Consider the following 18,547-nt stretch of genomic DNA (forward strand, 5'->3'; position numbering starts at 1 on the left):
CATGCTGGTAACTTTGGTAACATGCTACCAGGCTGCTGCCTGGGATTACATCCACACATGTTCATATCTTATAACTTCTGCTTATTCAGGAAGAACAGATTTGTTTAAAAATGTTTAAAACATTAATAAACATGTTCTCTACATCAGGACAAAATGGTTAGCATAAAAAAAAAACTTTTTTGTCGATAAAAAAAAATTGTTTCAGGAAAGGAATTGGAAACAAAGGAGGAAAATGAACCAGAGTCATTCCAGCATGTGAACATTTGTTTAACAAAGAACAACAAGTTATATTGGCTCTAAATTGATGAAAAGAATTATGCTTATCTTTATTAAACCTTTTTTCAGAGGGTAAAATGATCCAGATGAGAGTGAATTAAGTCACAGAACGGCAGCAACATGTGTCTCATATATATATATATATATATATATATATATATATATATATATATATATATATATATATATATATATATATATATATATATATATATATATATATATATATATATATATATATATATTGGCAGTCGTTGTGGTGTTGTGGGCTATGATTACTAATTGTATGAATGAAGTGAAATGTGAATGTTTGCGTATGATTATTTCTACATAAACGTACTTGTTTGTTTACTTAAAGGACTTTTTTGAGCAGTCTGGACTTAAGTTAAATACGAATTGGGGATTTTGTTGGTGTTATGGACGGTATAGGTAAAGGGTTTAATTATATAAGTTGCACTTCTTCACATACATTTTCAGACATAACCACTAAATTATACATATAACAAGTCTATATTTCATTAAGTATAATATTTTTGCACTTTTTGCAAGTTAATTGTATTAGTTTGATTTTGTTATTTATTCAGACAATGTATTCTATTAAATTTACATTAAGATTTATAAATAAATCTGCATGAGATTTGAATATTTTTTCAATGGTTTGTCTCCACAATTTTATCAAATTAAGAGGGTTTTATTCCAGGGACACTTACTGATGATTAGGTTAATGGAATGGAAGAAAAAGGGGCAAACTAATGATGTATGGACACAAAATGTTGATTAAACCTTTCTTACTTGAAATTTGGACTCAAGCAATCTTCTGGATATTGAAACTAAATATTTGAACCCGTTTCAGTTTAACATCCAGTCTCAATATCAAGGTATGTTGTTATAATATTTTAAAATGGTAATATATTGTGTTTAAACTTACATTTAGGCTATGAGTTTAAGGTTGCCTGGATCTGCCAGCTTTAACAATGAAACTCAAACCATCAAACACAATTTTAAAATCAAATATATTCTTATTTCTGAATTTTGTAACTTGGACCTATTCTTCAGATGCCTATAACTGATTTAAATTAAATAATGTGTTATTTAGTCATTTGGAGGACACATTTCAGACGCCTTAACTGTCCGGCAGGCTGAGATTTACCCATGTGTTCTCAACTATTCTTACATCCGTTTTTAAATGAAAAATATCCATTTCTTCTGACGAGTTATCACAAAAAGAGGCATATATTTCCTAATTAACACACATAGGTTGTTTTATTGTAGTTTTTCACCGGGTGAAATTAATATTTCGAAAATCAGGGAAGGTGTGATCGTGAAACATCAATATTCCTAGCTGTCTTTGAACGAAGCACGAACGTGGCGTAAATTCTGAGCAATTGACGTGTTACGCAATGACGTAAAAAGCCGGTGCCTCTAAAGCAGAGTGACCTTCGTCGTTCGCCACTAAAGGCTGCTCAGCGGAAGGAGTTGCATCTGTTCTCTGTCCTAGAGGTTTTCCAGCGACACGTTTTAGCCGAAAGGTAATTTTAATTCCTTTTATTGAACCATTGCATCTTAAATACTCAAACTAGTGAAGAGCTTTGTAAAAGAATAACGTTTAGAAGGCAGCGGGGGAAATTTAAGGACATATCGTGCCGCTACGCTTAGCTTCCATGATGAATAGCTCACTTGCTCTATTTGCGTACTATGTAACGGTTAAGTAACGCAAGTCGTTTATAACGAAAAATGCTAAAATTTTGGCGGCTAAATTAATCTTTGGTCCTTTTCTAAATGCTATTGAACTTGAAAACATGTTATAACAGCATTATTCACTAATACACACCACGTAAACGCTTAAAGAAGCGGGCAGAGGTACAAACTTGTCTTAACCTACCCCTCCTGCCTCATTTTGAGCATCAGTTCTTATTCATCAACGTTAAATCATTTAGGTAAAGTCAGCCGGCCTCCTGGATCCAACGTAGAACTTATTAAATAAAATGCATTGAGCTGAGGCTCAGCGACATTGAAGCATCCTTGACTGCCTTTATAACCGACATTACCCCCCCTCCCCAGTCTACAGGCAGGCCGGATCTGCTCGGTTTATATCATCTTTACTCTTCACCTCCTGGTTTAGACACGTTTATTTTAGATTTCATGTTTTTTAAAAGTATAAACCTAAAAGCCAAGGTCTATGACTAATAGTAATGAACAGTTGTATGATTGTGTAATTAAATGTAATTTAAATGTGACACTGCTACTGAATCATCAGGGGTCACTTTATAGCCTTTTGGGTTGGAGTTCAATGTTAAACCTCTTAAAGAAAGAATATAAGAGGTTTTGCCTGAAATGAACCTTATTTGAGTATCGGGGGTGATATCGTGTTAACTAATCTGCTTTACTTACCAGTCAAAACACCTGAAGCCAAAGGAGCACCTATTATTAAAGCACCTTTAGCTAAGTTCATTAGTGTTGGCTTCACCTCTTAAGAACTTAAACACCAAAGCTGTCCCTCCCTGGCTTTATGCTGTTAGGTCTGACCTTAATTACCTTTCAAACCTGGCAACCCTTTTTGTTTTTCATCTGGAAAGGAGCTAAACCTGGGTATGTCTTTAGTGCTGCTGCATCCTGCGTTCAGTATATCTGTTTGGGATCAGCTAGGAAAGCAGGAAGAAGGTTTCACCTGGAGTGACCTTCACTGATGGGGGTGTTATGAAATAAAGGACAAGAGCCTCCAGATCTGCGTCATTATTATGGACGTTGCTGTTTGTTTTTACTCATAGACGGCTAACTGTTTTCCTTTTGTTCTGTTTCCAGAGCTCGTCATGGGTGACGTCGACAAGGGAAAGAAGGTTTTTGTGCAGAAGTGTGCTCAATGCCACACCGTGGAGCAGGGGGGCAAACACAAGGTGGGCCCCAACCTGTGGGGTCTGTTCGGGCGCAAGACCGGACAGGCTGACGGCTACTCCTACACAGATGCTAACAAGAGCAAAGGTCAGCTACAACACCATTTAAATCACACAAAAAACAACAAATGACAGCCAGCAAAGGTGAATTTATTTGTACGTTCATCCTCTCAGGTATCATCTGGGGCGAGGACACCCTCATGGAGTACCTGGAGAACCCCAAGAAGTACATTCCTGGAACCAAAATGATCTTTGCTGGCATCAAAAAGAAGGGAGAGCGCCAGGACCTCATTGCGTACCTCAAGTCATCCACATCGTGAAAACCTCAACGAAGGCAAAAGAAAAGCCAGAATATTTAATGTACTCATTTAGGTTATTTTTCAGCTCCATACGTGTGTTTGGTATCAGGTTTTATGTTTAGTCATTTGTACAGAAGGTGTATTTATTTTGTTACTTGCATGGCGGGGAGTGAGACGGAAAAGAACGGTTCTGGGAGTTGTACAAGTGGCCAAACGTAACACTTCAGGACTTATTATTTGTGGATCTGTCCTAATTAATGCTAATCTCATTTAAATATTACTCGCCATGATAGGTGGCCTGACCTGTCATTCATTCTGTTCTCCATGGCAACGGTTCATTTATAATGTAAATCTAAAAATAGAGAGAAACTACAATCATCAGCCAACGGTACATTGAAGAAATGTCTGTGAAGGTTCTTGGTGTCGAGTAGAGCTTCTGAGAGAAGCCTTCAACTTAAATTTTCGCATGCTGAACTCAGACAATACCTCCTTTTTTGTTGTTTCGGTGCGACTGAAGGGCCTCCTTCCTCTGAGCTCCCGTTTAAACTCCTGCCTGGCATCAGACGTGACGTACGTCGAGGAATCGGATCGTGCTAAGGGTCACACGCTTTGATATCTGCCTCTTCACAGCGATGAATTGTGAGTGTTTAATATCTTATCGCAGCCTTTAAAAAACCACCAACTATGCTCAAGAGTGTGAAATCAGCTGGCAATCGATGGGACAGAGCTTCTGTTTTTCAGAAACTAAAAACTTATCAAGGGTACAACCTGGACTGACAGATTACATTCACCTGGTTTCACAGACTGCTAGTGTCGGTTTAATTTATTTTACTGTATTCGGTGCTCTAAAGACGAGGATTTTCTAGCTGTGTTGTTTGGTTTTGGACAGAACGGTTGAAAGGTCAAAATAAAAACTTCAGAAGTCAAAATAACGGCTTGTTTCTTCTTTTCTTTTTGCTTTGTAACCTCACTTCACTAAACTAAGTCTTGCAAAATTATTTATCCCCATATAGCCTTTTAAAGAAGCATATTATCCTCTAAAAAAGGATTCACTCATCTATCCAGCAATTAAAAAAAACTGTTCAAATCACTAGTTGACACAGCTTACCTAGATAAACCATCCTGATTTGGCTACCTGTGAAGTGAATAATAAATAACCATCAATAATATTCCTGTAATGCTGAACTGGATAATAGTACGGTTGCTGCAAAGTTCCCAAATGTCATGTGGGCTTTTGATTAGTTCATAGAGGTGAAGGTGAACGCAAAGCATCTGATGGAGTGTGTGAAGCATGTCCCAATGGGGCAGTGGAGATATGTTCCCCTGAGGGACGAATCATCCCTGTCAGGTGGTCCAGATGGTCAGTCTGGGATTGGCTGTCGACTCAGAACAGGAACTTCCTGACATGATAGTCACTTGGGAAGTTGGTGTGGGAGTTTTTTGGTCTGTAATTTAGATCTAAAATGAGTATTTTTCCCCCCTTTTACTGCAAACGAACATATTTTGAAAAAAGAAAAAAAAAACGTGTTTGATAAAAGGAAATATAGGGGAAAAAAGCAGTCCACCTATTATTTCTCTCTCAGATTGTGTCAAAGCCAAACAAGAACAGAACAGGAAGCTACTGTAACGACAAAAAGCAGAGATAGCATAAAGTTAGGGAGATAGACTGAGGCAGAATGATGAGGCAGCTCTCTATGTCCTCCGGCAGACTAAGCCTATAGCAGCATAACTATAGAGATAGCTCAGGATAACCTGATCCACTCTATTAAAGGAATAGTACACCCAAAACATGATTAGCCTTCATTTTCTACTCACCCCCATGCTGAACAACACCCTGGAGTACTTTTTTGATATCTCAAATGCATCTGGAGATCTGGGAGGCTTCTTGCTGTCTGCTGACATTCAAATAATGGAGGTCTATGGCGCCCGAGGCAGAAAGGTCCATAAAAGTCCACAAAAAACGTGTCAATATTCCTCCATACTGCTCGTCCAATGTATTCCAAGTGTCCTGAGTGGGTAGCATCCAGAATTTACTCGAAACGAAGTCATTTAGAATGTTTTTAGAGCATAAACAGTAGTGTATAGGATTTCCTAAAAAGTGCGTTCACGACGCTACGTGAACCGCGGCAGACCAAACCAGATGAAAGTGCGCATTCAGCTCGGCAAAGAACTCATGCTCTTCCTCAACACTGAAGTCCTCAGACATTTTTCTTTCGTTGTTTCTTTCTTTGCACAGGTAAACAGCACATTTCTTCTTCTACGCTTGCATTATCGGCAGAGCAGACGCTGAATGCGCACTTTCATCTGGTTTGGTCTGCCGGCTTCCGTAGCATCGTGAACGCGCAGGTGTGCGCTTTCAGGAAATCCTATACACTACTGTTTATGCTCTAAAAACATTCTAAATGACTTTGTTTCGAGTAAATTCTGGATGCTACCCACTCAGGACACTTGGAATACATTGGACGAGCAGTATGGAGGAATATTGACACGTTTTTTGTGGACTTTTATGGACCTTTCTGCCTCGGGCGCCATAGACCTCCATTATTTGAATGTCAGCAGACAGCAAGAAGCCTCCCAGATCTCCAGATGCATTTGAGATATCAAAAAAGTACTCCAGAGTGTTGTTCAGCATGGGGGTGAGTAGAAAATGAAGGCTAATCATGTTTTGGGTGTACTATTCCTTTAAGCTTTATCCAAAAGGAAAGTTTTAAGCCTTGCCGTTAAAGTATACAGGGTGTCTGCCTCATTGAAAAAACTAGTACCGTAGTTGGTACAGGTAATTTCTTTTCAGTAAGAAACCTTGGAGACATAGTTCCTGAGAGCATTAGAGATGCAGTCATTTTATACAGTGAACAAGACAAGTGAACTGAAACACCCCTGAGGGACAGCAGTACTGATCATAAGAGAATCAGTCTCAGTCTTGTCCAACCTGATATATTAAGAGCAAGGAATGAGTGGACCCATCTGATGATGAATGAGTTAACTCTCCATCAATCTTCTCCTGTTTATTCCTCTGGGGTAGCGGTGGGGCCTGTGCCTACGTATATCCGCCACTATATGTTCGAGAGGTGGGATACACCCTGGACAGGTCAACAGTCTGTCACAGGGCAACAAAGACGTACAACCATGCAAACATATACTCAAAAACTAAGGACTATTTACAGGTGCCAATTAGCACAACAGTCATGTTTTTGGACTGTTAGAAGAAGCTGGAGGAAACCCACGCCTGCGTCAAACCCAGAGAACCTTCTTGCTGCAAGGCAATAGTGCTACAAACTGACACCATGCAGCCCAGATTAACTCTTCTCTATTTTTAAGTAAGAGTTCATGGGGTTGGACAGAATCAAAGGCTGATATAAAGTTTTAAAAAAGTACCCTAGCATAACTCTTGGTGTTCTCTAGATCAGCTAATCCCAACCACTATGGGCGCTCGTACCCATAGTGGTCTGAGTGCATTGCAAGGGGTACAGGAAAATGTTTTATCTATTAGGTAGTGAAAACAATTAGGGCTGGGGTCTGTTTTAATTTCTCAGGACCCAATTGGAATATTTAACAAGACTTTATCAACCAATAGTCGATGTTTGAGTTCACCTTCAGCTTGGACACACATCAAAACAGTCTGGTATCAGCTGTTTTTCCACACCTGAGCGATCAAAGCTCATCAAAGCAGCTCAGGTGTCTGGATAAAAACAAAGCAAAACTAAATCATTCTGTTTTTTGTTCCATATTCATTCACTTTAAATGTGATTATAATGATCTACTCAGAGGAGCTCCAGTTTTATAAATACATGTTTATGATATGATTTTATGATTTCATATTTATGTTTTTTTTTTTATTTGAGATGGAAAGCATGAAATGCCGGATAATCAATTGCTCAAATTAAAATATTAAGTAAAATAGTTCTTATTTTATAATCAGTTATCTTAATCTGGTTACTATAGATGTAGTCATAAAATCATTCATTGGTGTTTACATCTCAACAACCCAACCTTTATAACAGGTTCCTGTCCATCACTCTGTCTTCTTCCTTGATCAATCCAGTGCACCTTAAACTTCTTGATTCCCAACAGTGATTACTCTTCTTCAGACAGGATCTCACAGGCATAATCTTAGGATTTGAGCACATGCCATCTATTCTAAGGTGTTATAATCACTACTTATGGATCTGGACAATCTGAGTGCTTCTTGGATATGTGGGAAATAAGCCAGCTGTAAGCAGCTCGGGCCAGGATCAGTGTCACCTTCTTTTGACCAAAGCTCAGCAACAACGTGACAGGAATGGTTTTAAACAGGCCCACTGCCAGAAGCCAGGGTCCATCCAGAGTCTGCAGCTGCTCAGGCTGTAAACACCGGAAATTAAAAGTGGAAAGGTGTAATAAAGATTGAAAACAATTTAAATCCATCATTATAAACTCAGGTAGGAGTATTATGTAAATATAGTTACTCTTATCTTATCAAGGCTTTACAATAATCAACTATGTTCCAAACAAATAGGACTATTATTAAGGCCTTTTGTGAGTACTTGGCGACACCTGGTGGCAGCCTGTGGTTACTGCACAATAGGTGCTTTGCAACCCTGACAGTTGTGTAAGAAAACAGGAACTGGGCAAACAGAACCTGTTTTATATGAGGCCAGATCCTCTTATCTGTTAGGACACAGAGAGTCTTTGAAGGTAGAAGTCTGGATAAAAGGATTTAATGTCCACCGTCTTTGTTTTCTGTGATTAAAAATGTGATCTCTGTTCTGTGAAAACAGATATTATGTCAAAGTTTGGTCACAAAAACATAGAGTAATTAACATAATTTTAAGAATTGAATTATTTCGAGTATACATTTATGCCGAATGCTTTCCCTATTTCACTCATAGATCGTTTCCACATTCTGTCATTTTCCAAACTAAGGAATAAAATATTTTAGTTCTCTTCTTTTTTTTTTTATTTGTCTCGGTGTATAACAACCAGTGTTGGGCACGTTACTTTGAAAAAGTAATTAGTTATAGTTACTAGTTACTTCTCCCAAAAAGTAACTGAGTTACTAACTGAGTTACTCCACAATAAAAGTAACTAGTTACTAGTAAAAGTAACTATTGCGTTACTTTTGCGTTTCTCGCCCCCGTAAACCTCACCACCCAGCCCCCACCTTCTCACCGTGTGTTTCTAAAGCCAGCTGAATAGAGCGGACGACAAAGACAAGAACCTGCAGAGAGTTAAGCATTTATTGCAACTCAACGTAAATGACATCAGGGGGGAACGCGATGTAAAGTTTTATAACAGGACATTCAGATCCGGTGAGTATATGAAATTAATAACTGGGGATGTCTAATTCTGAAATCCTGTGTGTTTGGGTTGTTATAGATACTGCAACATCTATCTATCTAGATGTATACTCTGTGTGTGACATAAAATATGGATCTCCATCCCTGCCACAAAGGCCATCAAATAATGTTTAAAATAAAAAATACAGTAGGTTGAGAAGGCAGAGTATCCATCCATCCATCCATCCATCCATCCATCCATCCATCCATCCATCCATCCATCCATCCATCCATCCATCCATCCATCCATCCAGATTTCTCCCTTTCTCCATATAGGCTATCATTTCTGGCTGTTGTCAGGTTCATTTGATCGTTCCCGCTCTCCACAGTTCTCCTGTGGCGCGAGCACAGAGCGACTGTTGCGCGCCTTTAGCGAGCATGCGCGTTTCATGTCGCTTGCGCGGTGACTCTTGCCGCCTGCGCTGTGTGGAGATGCAGAGGAAACCGTTATGTGATGGGGAAACGCAGCTCTACGTAACACCGGTATTTCCATGTGGAAAACGCTGTTTTGCTGCTGGAGTCATCATCACTCTCCATCTCTCTGTGTGTGCTGTACGTTAACACCCACCAGCAGAAACACCAACCTATTCAACTGACAGACGGATTCTCATCCTCCCCTCTCTCATGACAAGGCGCGCACCTCTGGATGACCTAAAATAAATCTTTAATATCTCTTAAACAAAAGTAGCACAAACAATATTTTTTTCTGCACAAATCTGCACTAACGTTGCACTAACCATTCAGTCTATTTGCAGAGTTTTTTGACGTGGGTGGGGTGTCAGCTTCACGCAGCTGCGCACGAGTCCTATCATGAAAAAAGGTTCATTGTGCGACCTGAGTAACGCGCAGTAACGGGGTGTCTGCAATGGTAACTGCGTTATAGTTACAGTCAAAGTAATTAGTTAGATTACTCGTTACTAAAACAAGGTAACGGCGTTAGTAACGCCGTTAGTTTCAACGCCGTTAGTCCCATCACTGATAACAACAATAAAATCAAAACAAAAAAATACATTTATGCAGAACAGGGCTAAAAATCAAAAACTAGTGAAATAAAGAGGACAATTGTAAATCATTTTTGTGAAATAAATGCGTCTGTTATTTTTATTTATAGTTGAATCAAGGCAATGGTGAGGAGGTGTCTACTAGCATGTACCATTTGAATCAACAGGAAATCCCCAAAAGTTAAAAAACAAACCACTAGACTCTGTTTTCAAAGTCTGAAGATGCTTTGCTTCCCATCCAGGAAGATTTTTCCATTAAGAATATCTGGATTAGTGTTGAGATCCAAGCTTTATAGAGTGGACCAAAACAAAGCCTTGTTACGGCTTAGGAAACATGCAAATTGAACGGAGAGAACAGGTGCATCCCTCAGTAATGGGGAATCGTCGAGGTCTTTGTTAGCCTGCAATATGCAATACAATGACCTCAACAGCTTCACTTGAAATGTTAGGAAATCCGTAGCAGCATTGAAATAGCACCCCATAGACCCAGATTAGGTGTCTTTTGATTAGGTTAACTCTGCCTATGCCTCCATCTACCGCACAGTCGTCTTGTCACTGGTCCCTGATGGTTCCCCCTGCAGGTGGTAGGCCCTGTGAGGATGAACTCAACCATCAGTCACTTGCCAACCGCAGGCCTGGACGTCACTGGCCTTGTTTTTGTAGCCTTCATGAACATCTGGGCATAAAACCCTTTCACCAGATTAAGGTGGGGGTATAAGGTAGAAGACAGATCGGTGTGGCTGCCCCCATAATGTGGAGAGACTTGAGCAAAAAGACAAAGCTCTTGATCTGCCGGTTGTTTTATGCTCCTACCCTCACCTATGGTCATAAAATCTGTATCATGAATGAAAAAAAAAACAGATTGCCAAAACATGCCAATGAAATCAGCTTTCTCTGCAATGTGGTGGGTCACTACCTTAGAGATAGGATGAAGAGCTCGATCATCTGGCTCGGCTTAGAGCCACTTCTCCTCCACATGGAGACAAGTCATCTGAGGTGGCTCGGACATCTGTGTTGGATGCCTCATGGACACCACCCTCAGAAGGTCTTCTTGGCCCGTCCCACTGGGACGAGGCCAAGGGGATTCCCCAGGACAAGCTGGCCCTGGAACTCCTCAGGTCTCCCCTTGAACAGCTGAACGAGGTGTCTGTGGAGAGAGAAGTCTGGGAGTCGCTGCCTTGACTGCCGATAAGCGACGTGGTGAATCAGTATAAGACCAAGTTTATACAGTTAAAATGTTGATTTTAAGTAGATGTTGGGGTAAATTACACCTTAAGGGACTCCTACTGTGGACACTTTTCTGGCACTGAGTTAGATCAGGTATTTGCTTGCTTTCAGAAGGAACATAGTCACAGTGCAACCCAGTCCACTGGCATGCATGATTACAATTAAAAGCTTTTTTTAGAGGGCACTTATTTAATGGAAAAAAACGGGATCCACCCCTCCTCTTTGCAAACGCTCAGCACAGCCTGTCTTCTCGGCTGTTTGCTGAGCTGTTTTGTAGGGTGTATACAGACACTGATGAGATCAGTACCTTGAGGAGGGGTGGCAAAGGGGTGACTGAGCTTCTACCGTTAAGGTGCAGTGTCCGACAGGGTGGTTTAGATTTCTGGAAGCACTGCAGTTGATTAGGGCCCTCTCAAACATCAGTGGGGAATCTGTGGAAATGGTGTCCACCTTTAAATGTTTCTGGGATGATCTCTCTTTCTCATCTTAAGCAACAATAGCGGTCAAGACAGTTTAATAGGGGCTTTGGTCATGAAGGAACCAAAACAGAACAATCTGCAGCAGAGGTTTCCACTAACCTTCATTTGTTGTACTGTTGATAATGTGCTGACAAATGCAAATGATATGCTGGCTTTATTGTGGCTGTAGTGAGTCATTAGATCGACACAAATGTTTATTAGTTGTCTCTTGACCTTTCTGGATGAGGTTGCAAGTTGTGCATCTGGGATTTTTCCAGACCTAAGATCAAGACAAGGAAACACCTCCAAATCCACCACCTGTTCTGCCTGCTGTTCTTAAAGACTTATGAAGAAATAAAGTGGGAAACAATTATTTTCTGTAGACTGTAAAGTCTGTTGAGGACTTTAGTGATTGTACAACACCCAGATAATGAAGATTAATCTTATCTCAGCTTGGTGTCACTGAGTTGACTGTGAAATCGTTGGTAGAGCAAAGTATTCATGGGTCAAACATGAGGTCATCTGTACACCAGCAGCTGAGGTGGAGTCATGTAATGGACAAAGATCCCTACAAAGCTTCCCACACTGCAAGAATGTTTCAGTGCATTCTGTTTTCCTCTGTTTAATTAAACTTTTAAAACGATTTTTTTTACCGACTATAAGGCGCATATAAACGTATTTTTTTCCCCTAAAAATGTGCGGCGCACCCTATAGTGCGATGCGCCTTATGTGTGTTGTTACTACCGTTGTTGAGACCAACAACGTTGTTATTCCGGGAAGTCTGACAAAGTAACTTCAACCGCTCGACTTCGGTGTGAACCGGACACAGAAAAAGCAGCAGAAGCAGCGAGTTTACATGCATAGTCAATGGTTGACGCACGTCGAGGAGCAGCAAAACGTCTGAGCGCCGCAAATGCGCTGCCGCTCAAGATGGAAAAATTGAAGTTTTGCTGCTTGACGAGCCGCATCAACCAATCAGAGAAGCTGATCTGGGAGCTGGGCCAAACACATCGCTGATAATACAGAGCGCTGTGATCACTCCTCTGAAACAGATTATTGATGCCTAAATTAACTTAAAATGCAGAAACCTGCCGAAAGAATATGTTCGCTTTTATTATCCTGCTGCCTGCAGTTTGGATTAGTTAGATGAAAAACACCTACCAGCCGCCGCGGTGAACCACGAGGAGGCGACCCGGCTAGAGGCTGCTTTTGAATTAAGTTTCAGGTGGATTTTCCCACTTAAAAACATTTTTAACCTACTTTATTCCCACTGATCACAGCAAATATAGCTGCAAGGCAAAGAAAGGATAGAGTAGCTCCGCCCAACGCGAGTCAGACACACTTTTGCACCGCACAGCCAGAGCAGCAAAGCTGCTTCAGCCGCGCGTCAGAACTAACTGGTACAATCTAAACTGGCAGCACCAGGATAATAAAAGGGAACATATTCTGCCGGCAGATTTATGCATTTTAAGTTAATTTATGCGTCAATAAACTGTTTCAGAGGAGTGATCATAGCGCTCTGTATCATCAGCGATGTGTCTGTCTCACGGCCAGCTCTTGTGTGTTAATCTTGTGTGAACCTATAAGCCTTGTTTTTCCTAATTTTTCTTTTCTTTTTTCTGTCACACCTGAATTTCCCGACTGTGAGATTAAGCTATGTTCACTGAACAATGTTGAGTCTGTATTTTTTTGTACATTCCAAATCAGGTTTATTTTAATCAGATAAAAATAATATTAGAACTGGCCCAGTGTCCTATGACTGAATAATTTTGTACTTTTTTTTTTTTTTTTTGCTGTTGTACAATAACAGGAATTTGGAATGCTGACCTTTAATAGTGATCTGAGTACTTTAATTTTTCTTTTTAGAATGAGTAAATGTTAAAGGTAGGCCCTGAAATCCTGTCTTTTAACCATCAAAGATACCCAGAACACTGACAGAACTGCTGTGAAATTGGGGAAATAAAGATGAATACGTTATAACCTTTTTTTTTTTATTCAAAGGCATGCATGAAAACAGTTAGAAGTCAATTTTGATGTATACATTTTCTACGTATTGGGAGTGCAACAGTGGTGTGGTGGTCAGGCATGCAACCCATGGAGGCCTTGGTCTTTAAACTGGCTCACATGGGTCCAAATTCTGGTCTGTTGACCTTGCTGCATGTCTTCCGCCCTCTTTCTCAATCCTTTCTGTCATATGAAGGCCCCCACTGTGCAAAATTATCCATGCTGTCCAGTTCCTTGGTACTTTGTTTGATGATGTTATTTTTATTTTGTTAAATAAATCATTAGATGTTGATATATGTAATTCTTAATTCAATTATTGTTAAGCTCTATTTAACTGAAGTAATATTTTTATGTGTCAGTAAATCAAATTTTAATCAATCTAATTAATTTATGCTTAGTACTAGGTTAAACTTTTGTTTTCGATAAAGCTTAAATAGTTAGAGTGGCTCAGCTTATCCTGAGTTGACTACATAGCTAAAGTGCTGCTATAGGCTTAGGCTGCTGGAAAGCATAGGGACCACATTTTATCATTCTATGATTTTGTAGTATTTGTACGGTAAGTTCAATGTCTATCTTTATGCTCTCTCTGCTTTTTCTTGTTATAGTAACTTCATTTTATCTGACAAATATCAGTTTGATGTTGCAATCAGCGCCATTGATTATAGATGATAGATTTGGTCCTGTTTTTCAGTGTTTAGTCCTATTATTTGCTCTGTTTCATCCCTTTGACATGCACCATTTCTTTGCTAGATGGAGCCACCCATGGAGGTAGATAAAGTTATCTTTTTTCTAACATAAAAAGCTATAGGTTCTGCTGGAGGATTCTTCCTGTTAAAAGGGAGTTTTTCCTCTCCACTGTTCCTGCATGCATGCTCAGTGTGAGGGATCCACCGAGCAAATATTGGTTGAAAAGACATTGAAAGGAATGACATGATTTACGTCCAAACAACGTCTACATTTTGGATGAAAAGTGAAAGGTGAAGCCATAACTATCAAATCACTGAAAAGACATTGAACACTGAGTTTGCATTATCTTTTCAACTTCTATTATTGGACTAAAGTGGGATTAAATCAGACTGACCAAAGACAGCCTAATTTTCAACAATGATTTTGGGACTAAATCAAGACTAGATTTAGCCAGATTTAGCCTAAAACCAACATCTAAATGACGGCTGGTGTTTGGGGTCATTGCTGTATGTAGAGTCAAAGAAAGTATTTATCTAGCAAACGACTAAAGTAATAGTAAAATAGTACTAAAATGGCTACTCAGGTACGGAGGAACTGTTGGCTCTTCATATTATTCATATTTAATGTTTAAAATAATATAATAAGGCAGAGATTCTTGTAGTTTATTTGTATGAAATAAAATTCAAAATAGAAATAGATAAAAAAGATCTACAAAATCAGAAATCTGGGCAGAAGAACTATTGAAACCAATCAATATGCAATGCATATATGTTGGGAAGAACATGCAGCAGCAATTTCAACTTTTTGCTGTATATTTATCTTGAACATCTCAAGCTACCCGTGTTGAGTAGCCATACATTTTACTGAGGTAAGAGTAGCAATACTTTCAAAAGAATACTGCTCAAGTTCAAGTAAAAACTGGATTAAACTACTACTAGAAGTATTTATTTTAGGAGTTACTCAAGTAAATACTACCCACCTCTGCTTAACAACCATGTCCTTCCATTAGTCTGTCTAGAGCCGCGGTTCTCAAAGTGTGTGGCGCGACCCACTGGTGGGGAATTGAGACGTGACAGGTGGGGCGCGCCAAGTTCCGGTGTGTGTGTGTGTGTGTGTGTGACTATAAATGTAGAACGTGTGAGAGCAAACTGTCCTTATAGCTGTATGTTGCCGCTTTTTAGACCAATCAAACCCACAAAGTAATCATTACTAGCCTACATGCAGTCTAATTAAAAGAACATTAGATATGAGAAACATTTCACCTGGAACTGAAGTGCCAAAATAATTATTGACGTGACGTCGGCATATTATTTGTAACGGAATAAACTTTCGCGCCCCAGTGTTGCCAACTCAGCGACTTTGTCGCTATATTTCAGACCCCTCCAGCGACTCTTTTTCAAAAAAGCGACTAGCGACAAATCTAGCGACTTTTGGAGACTCTTACGTGAAAGCACGTATCGTTCCTTTTCTTGTCCTCTAGCGGCAGGTGCTGCCGTGGGGCGCCTCCTCCGTCCCAACCCCGTTCTCCCCCGCTATCGCAGGAGTCCCTATCAGCGCTGCAGTCAGAGCAGAGACACAGCATGTTTAACTTTTGCGTCCAGACTGCAAATAAAGCGCACATGCGCCGGGATTGACGGCGCAGGTTGATCATAAATAACTGAATTTGAAATATTTTATTAGTTTATTATGCAATGAAAAATAAAGTAAGTCTATTTTTTCCTATTCTGTCTGCAGCACCTGCTGATTTTAGGTCTGCTGAGGAGGACCAGTTTATTGAAATGACGTCTGACTCCACCCTGAAGCTCAGGTTTAATGCTCAGACTAATAGTGAATTCTGGTTAGGAGTGGAGAGGGAGTATCCACTCATCGGGCAGAGAGCTGTGTGCATTCTTCTTCCCTTTGCCACATCATATCTCTGTGAGATGGGCTTTTCAGCTGTTGCTTCAATGAAAACAAAATACAGATCTCAGCTGAACATTGAGCATGACTTGAGAGTGGCAGTATCAAGCCTGTAACCCCGTTTTGAGAAACTGTGCAATGCAAAACAGGCTCATCGCAGCCACTAATGCAGGGATAAATAGACCTGTCTTGCCAGATGGATTTCACTTCTTTTCTTTTATTAACAGATTGCAGAGTGGCACTTTAATTTTTTCTATCTTTGAGCTTGATACAAATTTTGACACAGCTGCATTTTTATTTTCTTTATTTTTTAGCTTGCTGTTATTTGATGTAGATAGTTTGTATTTAGATACTACTTGTTACTTCAGTAAAATTGGAACATTTTAAGATTGTTGCATATTTCATTAGCATTGTGTTGGGGCGATGGGGACAGGCGGGGCTTGAAAATTCCCCCTTGTCCAAAGTGGGGAATGACAGAAAAAGTTTGAGAACCACTGGTCTAGAGTATGAAACTGATTTGTTTGTAATATTCTTTCAATGTTCCTTGGTTTGTTGCGGTAGATGTTTTCACATTCCAATCATCTCTCCTTTCTTTACAGCGGCTCTAAATAATCTCCAGCCATAAGAAGCTCATTAAGGTCTGACACCTTTTTTAAGTCAGCTGAGACGCTGTTAATCTCTGAAAATGACCTGGCAGGGATTACACAACCAGCAAGAGACACACGAAACGTGTTCAAATCAGATTTAGTTTAAGGTACAAACAGATTTCGACACGATTAATAATCAGGCCAAATAAAAGGGCAAATAAATCTAACTCAGGTCATTACTTTACAAACTCAAACAAAGCGGATCTAAACAAATGAGCCATGAGTGAGAGTTGATCAGACCACTCTTCCCACATTGGTGGGATAAAAAAAAACACTGAAGACAGATTTAAATCAACAAGCAAACACTGGCCAGGCTATCATTAATGAATATATAAGGAAGTAAATAATATTTAACTTCAACAAATTACTTAAATTACAAAATCGAACAAAAAGAAACAATAAACTCTGGACCTACAGAGAATGGTATGACCCATGGCTCAGCAATCCCAAGGAGGAAAAAGAAAGAATAATAAAAAGAGAAATGTTAATCTGTTGCAAATTATACAGAAAAATAAATAAAGTTAACTAAAATGTGTCAACTAAAAAGTTGTGATAACAGAATGATAAAAGTTTTGTTATAAATGCCAATCAAAAGCTATTTCAAGGTTTTGTCCTATTTCTCACTTTCCCAGCCAAAAATATTTAGCTGGGAAAGTGAGATTTATACTTTATTCTGAGTAATGGAGTCAAATAAGTTATAAACATTTGTGTTTGCTTCACAGATTATTGCTCATCATTTTTTATCAGCACCTTCAGCAGGGCGTCATGATAGAGGGACATAGAGCTGTGAAGGATCTCCCTAGAAATAACAGGTATGACCATAAATTCCATGTTGAGCGATGATATAGGTAGATAGCTCGTAAATTTAGAAAATTAGGTCACAGATTAGAGGGATCCTTTAATACACAGACAAATTCAGATTAACCACAAGAGAACAATCTGCTGCAGAACAAACAAATTACTTAAACTAAACAGCAGCTAAATGTAATTTGAAGAAGAAAGAAACCGAGTTAGTGTCAGGATTAGATCGTTTGGAGGGTTGTTTTCAAAGCCTCTCAGATTACCTTCCAGCAGCCTGTAAACCCGTTCACAGAGACCACAGGGCAGGGTCAGCTGGAGTCACCAATTCCTGGTGGCTCAAGTTTCAAAATAAAAGCTGTGTTGCAACTCTCATAATGTGCTAAGAACAAAAGCACAAATAAAAAAAAAACACACATGTTAAAAAAATAATTTTTTAAACATGTGTGGAAATAGAAAATAAACGTGTGAGGTTAAATTTAATGTGACTACTAACTGGAAACGGGGCTTCCTTTTATAAATCGTCTCATTTGCGTCTTTTCTCGTAGCAGCTTTTCCTGGGAACATGGAGGCAGCACTAAACAAGGCATGTTTAGGGTATAAATATAGCAGTGGCATGAGCTGCATCCTGCTGCGAGATTATGGATGGCAAACAGGTGGCAGCGTGAATATGGGAAAGACAGAAGGAAAACACAGCTTATAGAGAGGAAACAAACACATCCAGAGCTTGTTTCTACCAGCTCTCAGAAAAAAAACACAAAACACTTAGAGGTATGTGTTATCCTATTTGGCAGTATTGAACATTTTAAGATAAATAAATTAACAAAAGAAAAACGCATAGAAATACTGCAAAGAAATGGACAAAAATTTAGTAGATTTATCAGGAAGTGACTGTATTTGCACTTGATTTGAGTTGCTTAGTGAAATAATCTGCCAAGATTTCTTTCACTTAAAGTAAAAAAATGTCTCCATTATTTTATTTTAAGTGCTGCTTATATTAAAATCTTATTCTAGGGGCCAAAATATTAATTCCATTGGCAGATCA

At 39.3% G+C, this 18,547-nt stretch overlaps 1 protein-coding gene and 1 long non-coding RNA gene across 2 annotated transcripts; one reads left to right on the forward strand and one right to left on the reverse strand.

Annotated features, from left to right (window-relative positions):
* The first annotated feature begins 1,674 nt into the window (after positions 1 to 1,674).
* LOC119777752 (cytochrome c) lies at positions 1,675 to 4,398 on the forward strand. The gene is made up of 3 exons (XM_038276751.1): positions 1,675 to 1,805; positions 3,079 to 3,255; positions 3,342 to 4,398. Exons 2-3 carry the CDS (start codon positions 3,087 to 3,089, stop codon positions 3,485 to 3,487), a joined length of 315 nt encoding a protein of 104 aa, XP_038132679.1. The 5' UTR covers positions 1,675 to 1,805; positions 3,079 to 3,086; the 3' UTR covers positions 3,488 to 4,398.
* A 3,005-nt stretch (positions 4,399 to 7,403) lies between these two features.
* Positions 7,404 to 17,811, reverse strand: LOC119777765. The gene is made up of 3 exons (XR_005279961.1): positions 17,769 to 17,811; positions 10,699 to 10,929; positions 7,404 to 7,807 (listed from the first exon to the last, which is right to left on the reverse strand). It is a non-coding gene; the product is annotated as an uncharacterized LOC119777765 (long non-coding RNA).
* Positions 17,812 to 18,547: the final 736 nt, after the last annotated feature.

The sequence above is a fragment of the Cyprinodon tularosa genome, unplaced genomic scaffold (assembly GCF_016077235.1).
Source record: "Cyprinodon tularosa strain WSP-4 unplaced genomic scaffold, ASM1607723v1 ctg127, whole genome shotgun sequence".
Taxonomy (NCBI): domain Eukaryota; kingdom Metazoa; phylum Chordata; class Actinopteri; order Cyprinodontiformes; family Cyprinodontidae; genus Cyprinodon; species Cyprinodon tularosa.

Coding starts and splice junctions, on each gene's coding strand:
- LOC119777752 (XM_038276751.1), top strand. CDS start 3,087: ATGGGTGACGTCGACAAGGGAAAGAAGGTTTTTGTGCAGAAGTGTGCT. Junction 3,256..3,341: donor AGATGCTAACAAGAGCAAAG/GTCAGCTACAAC, acceptor TCATCCTCTCAG/GTATCATCTGGGGCGAGGAC.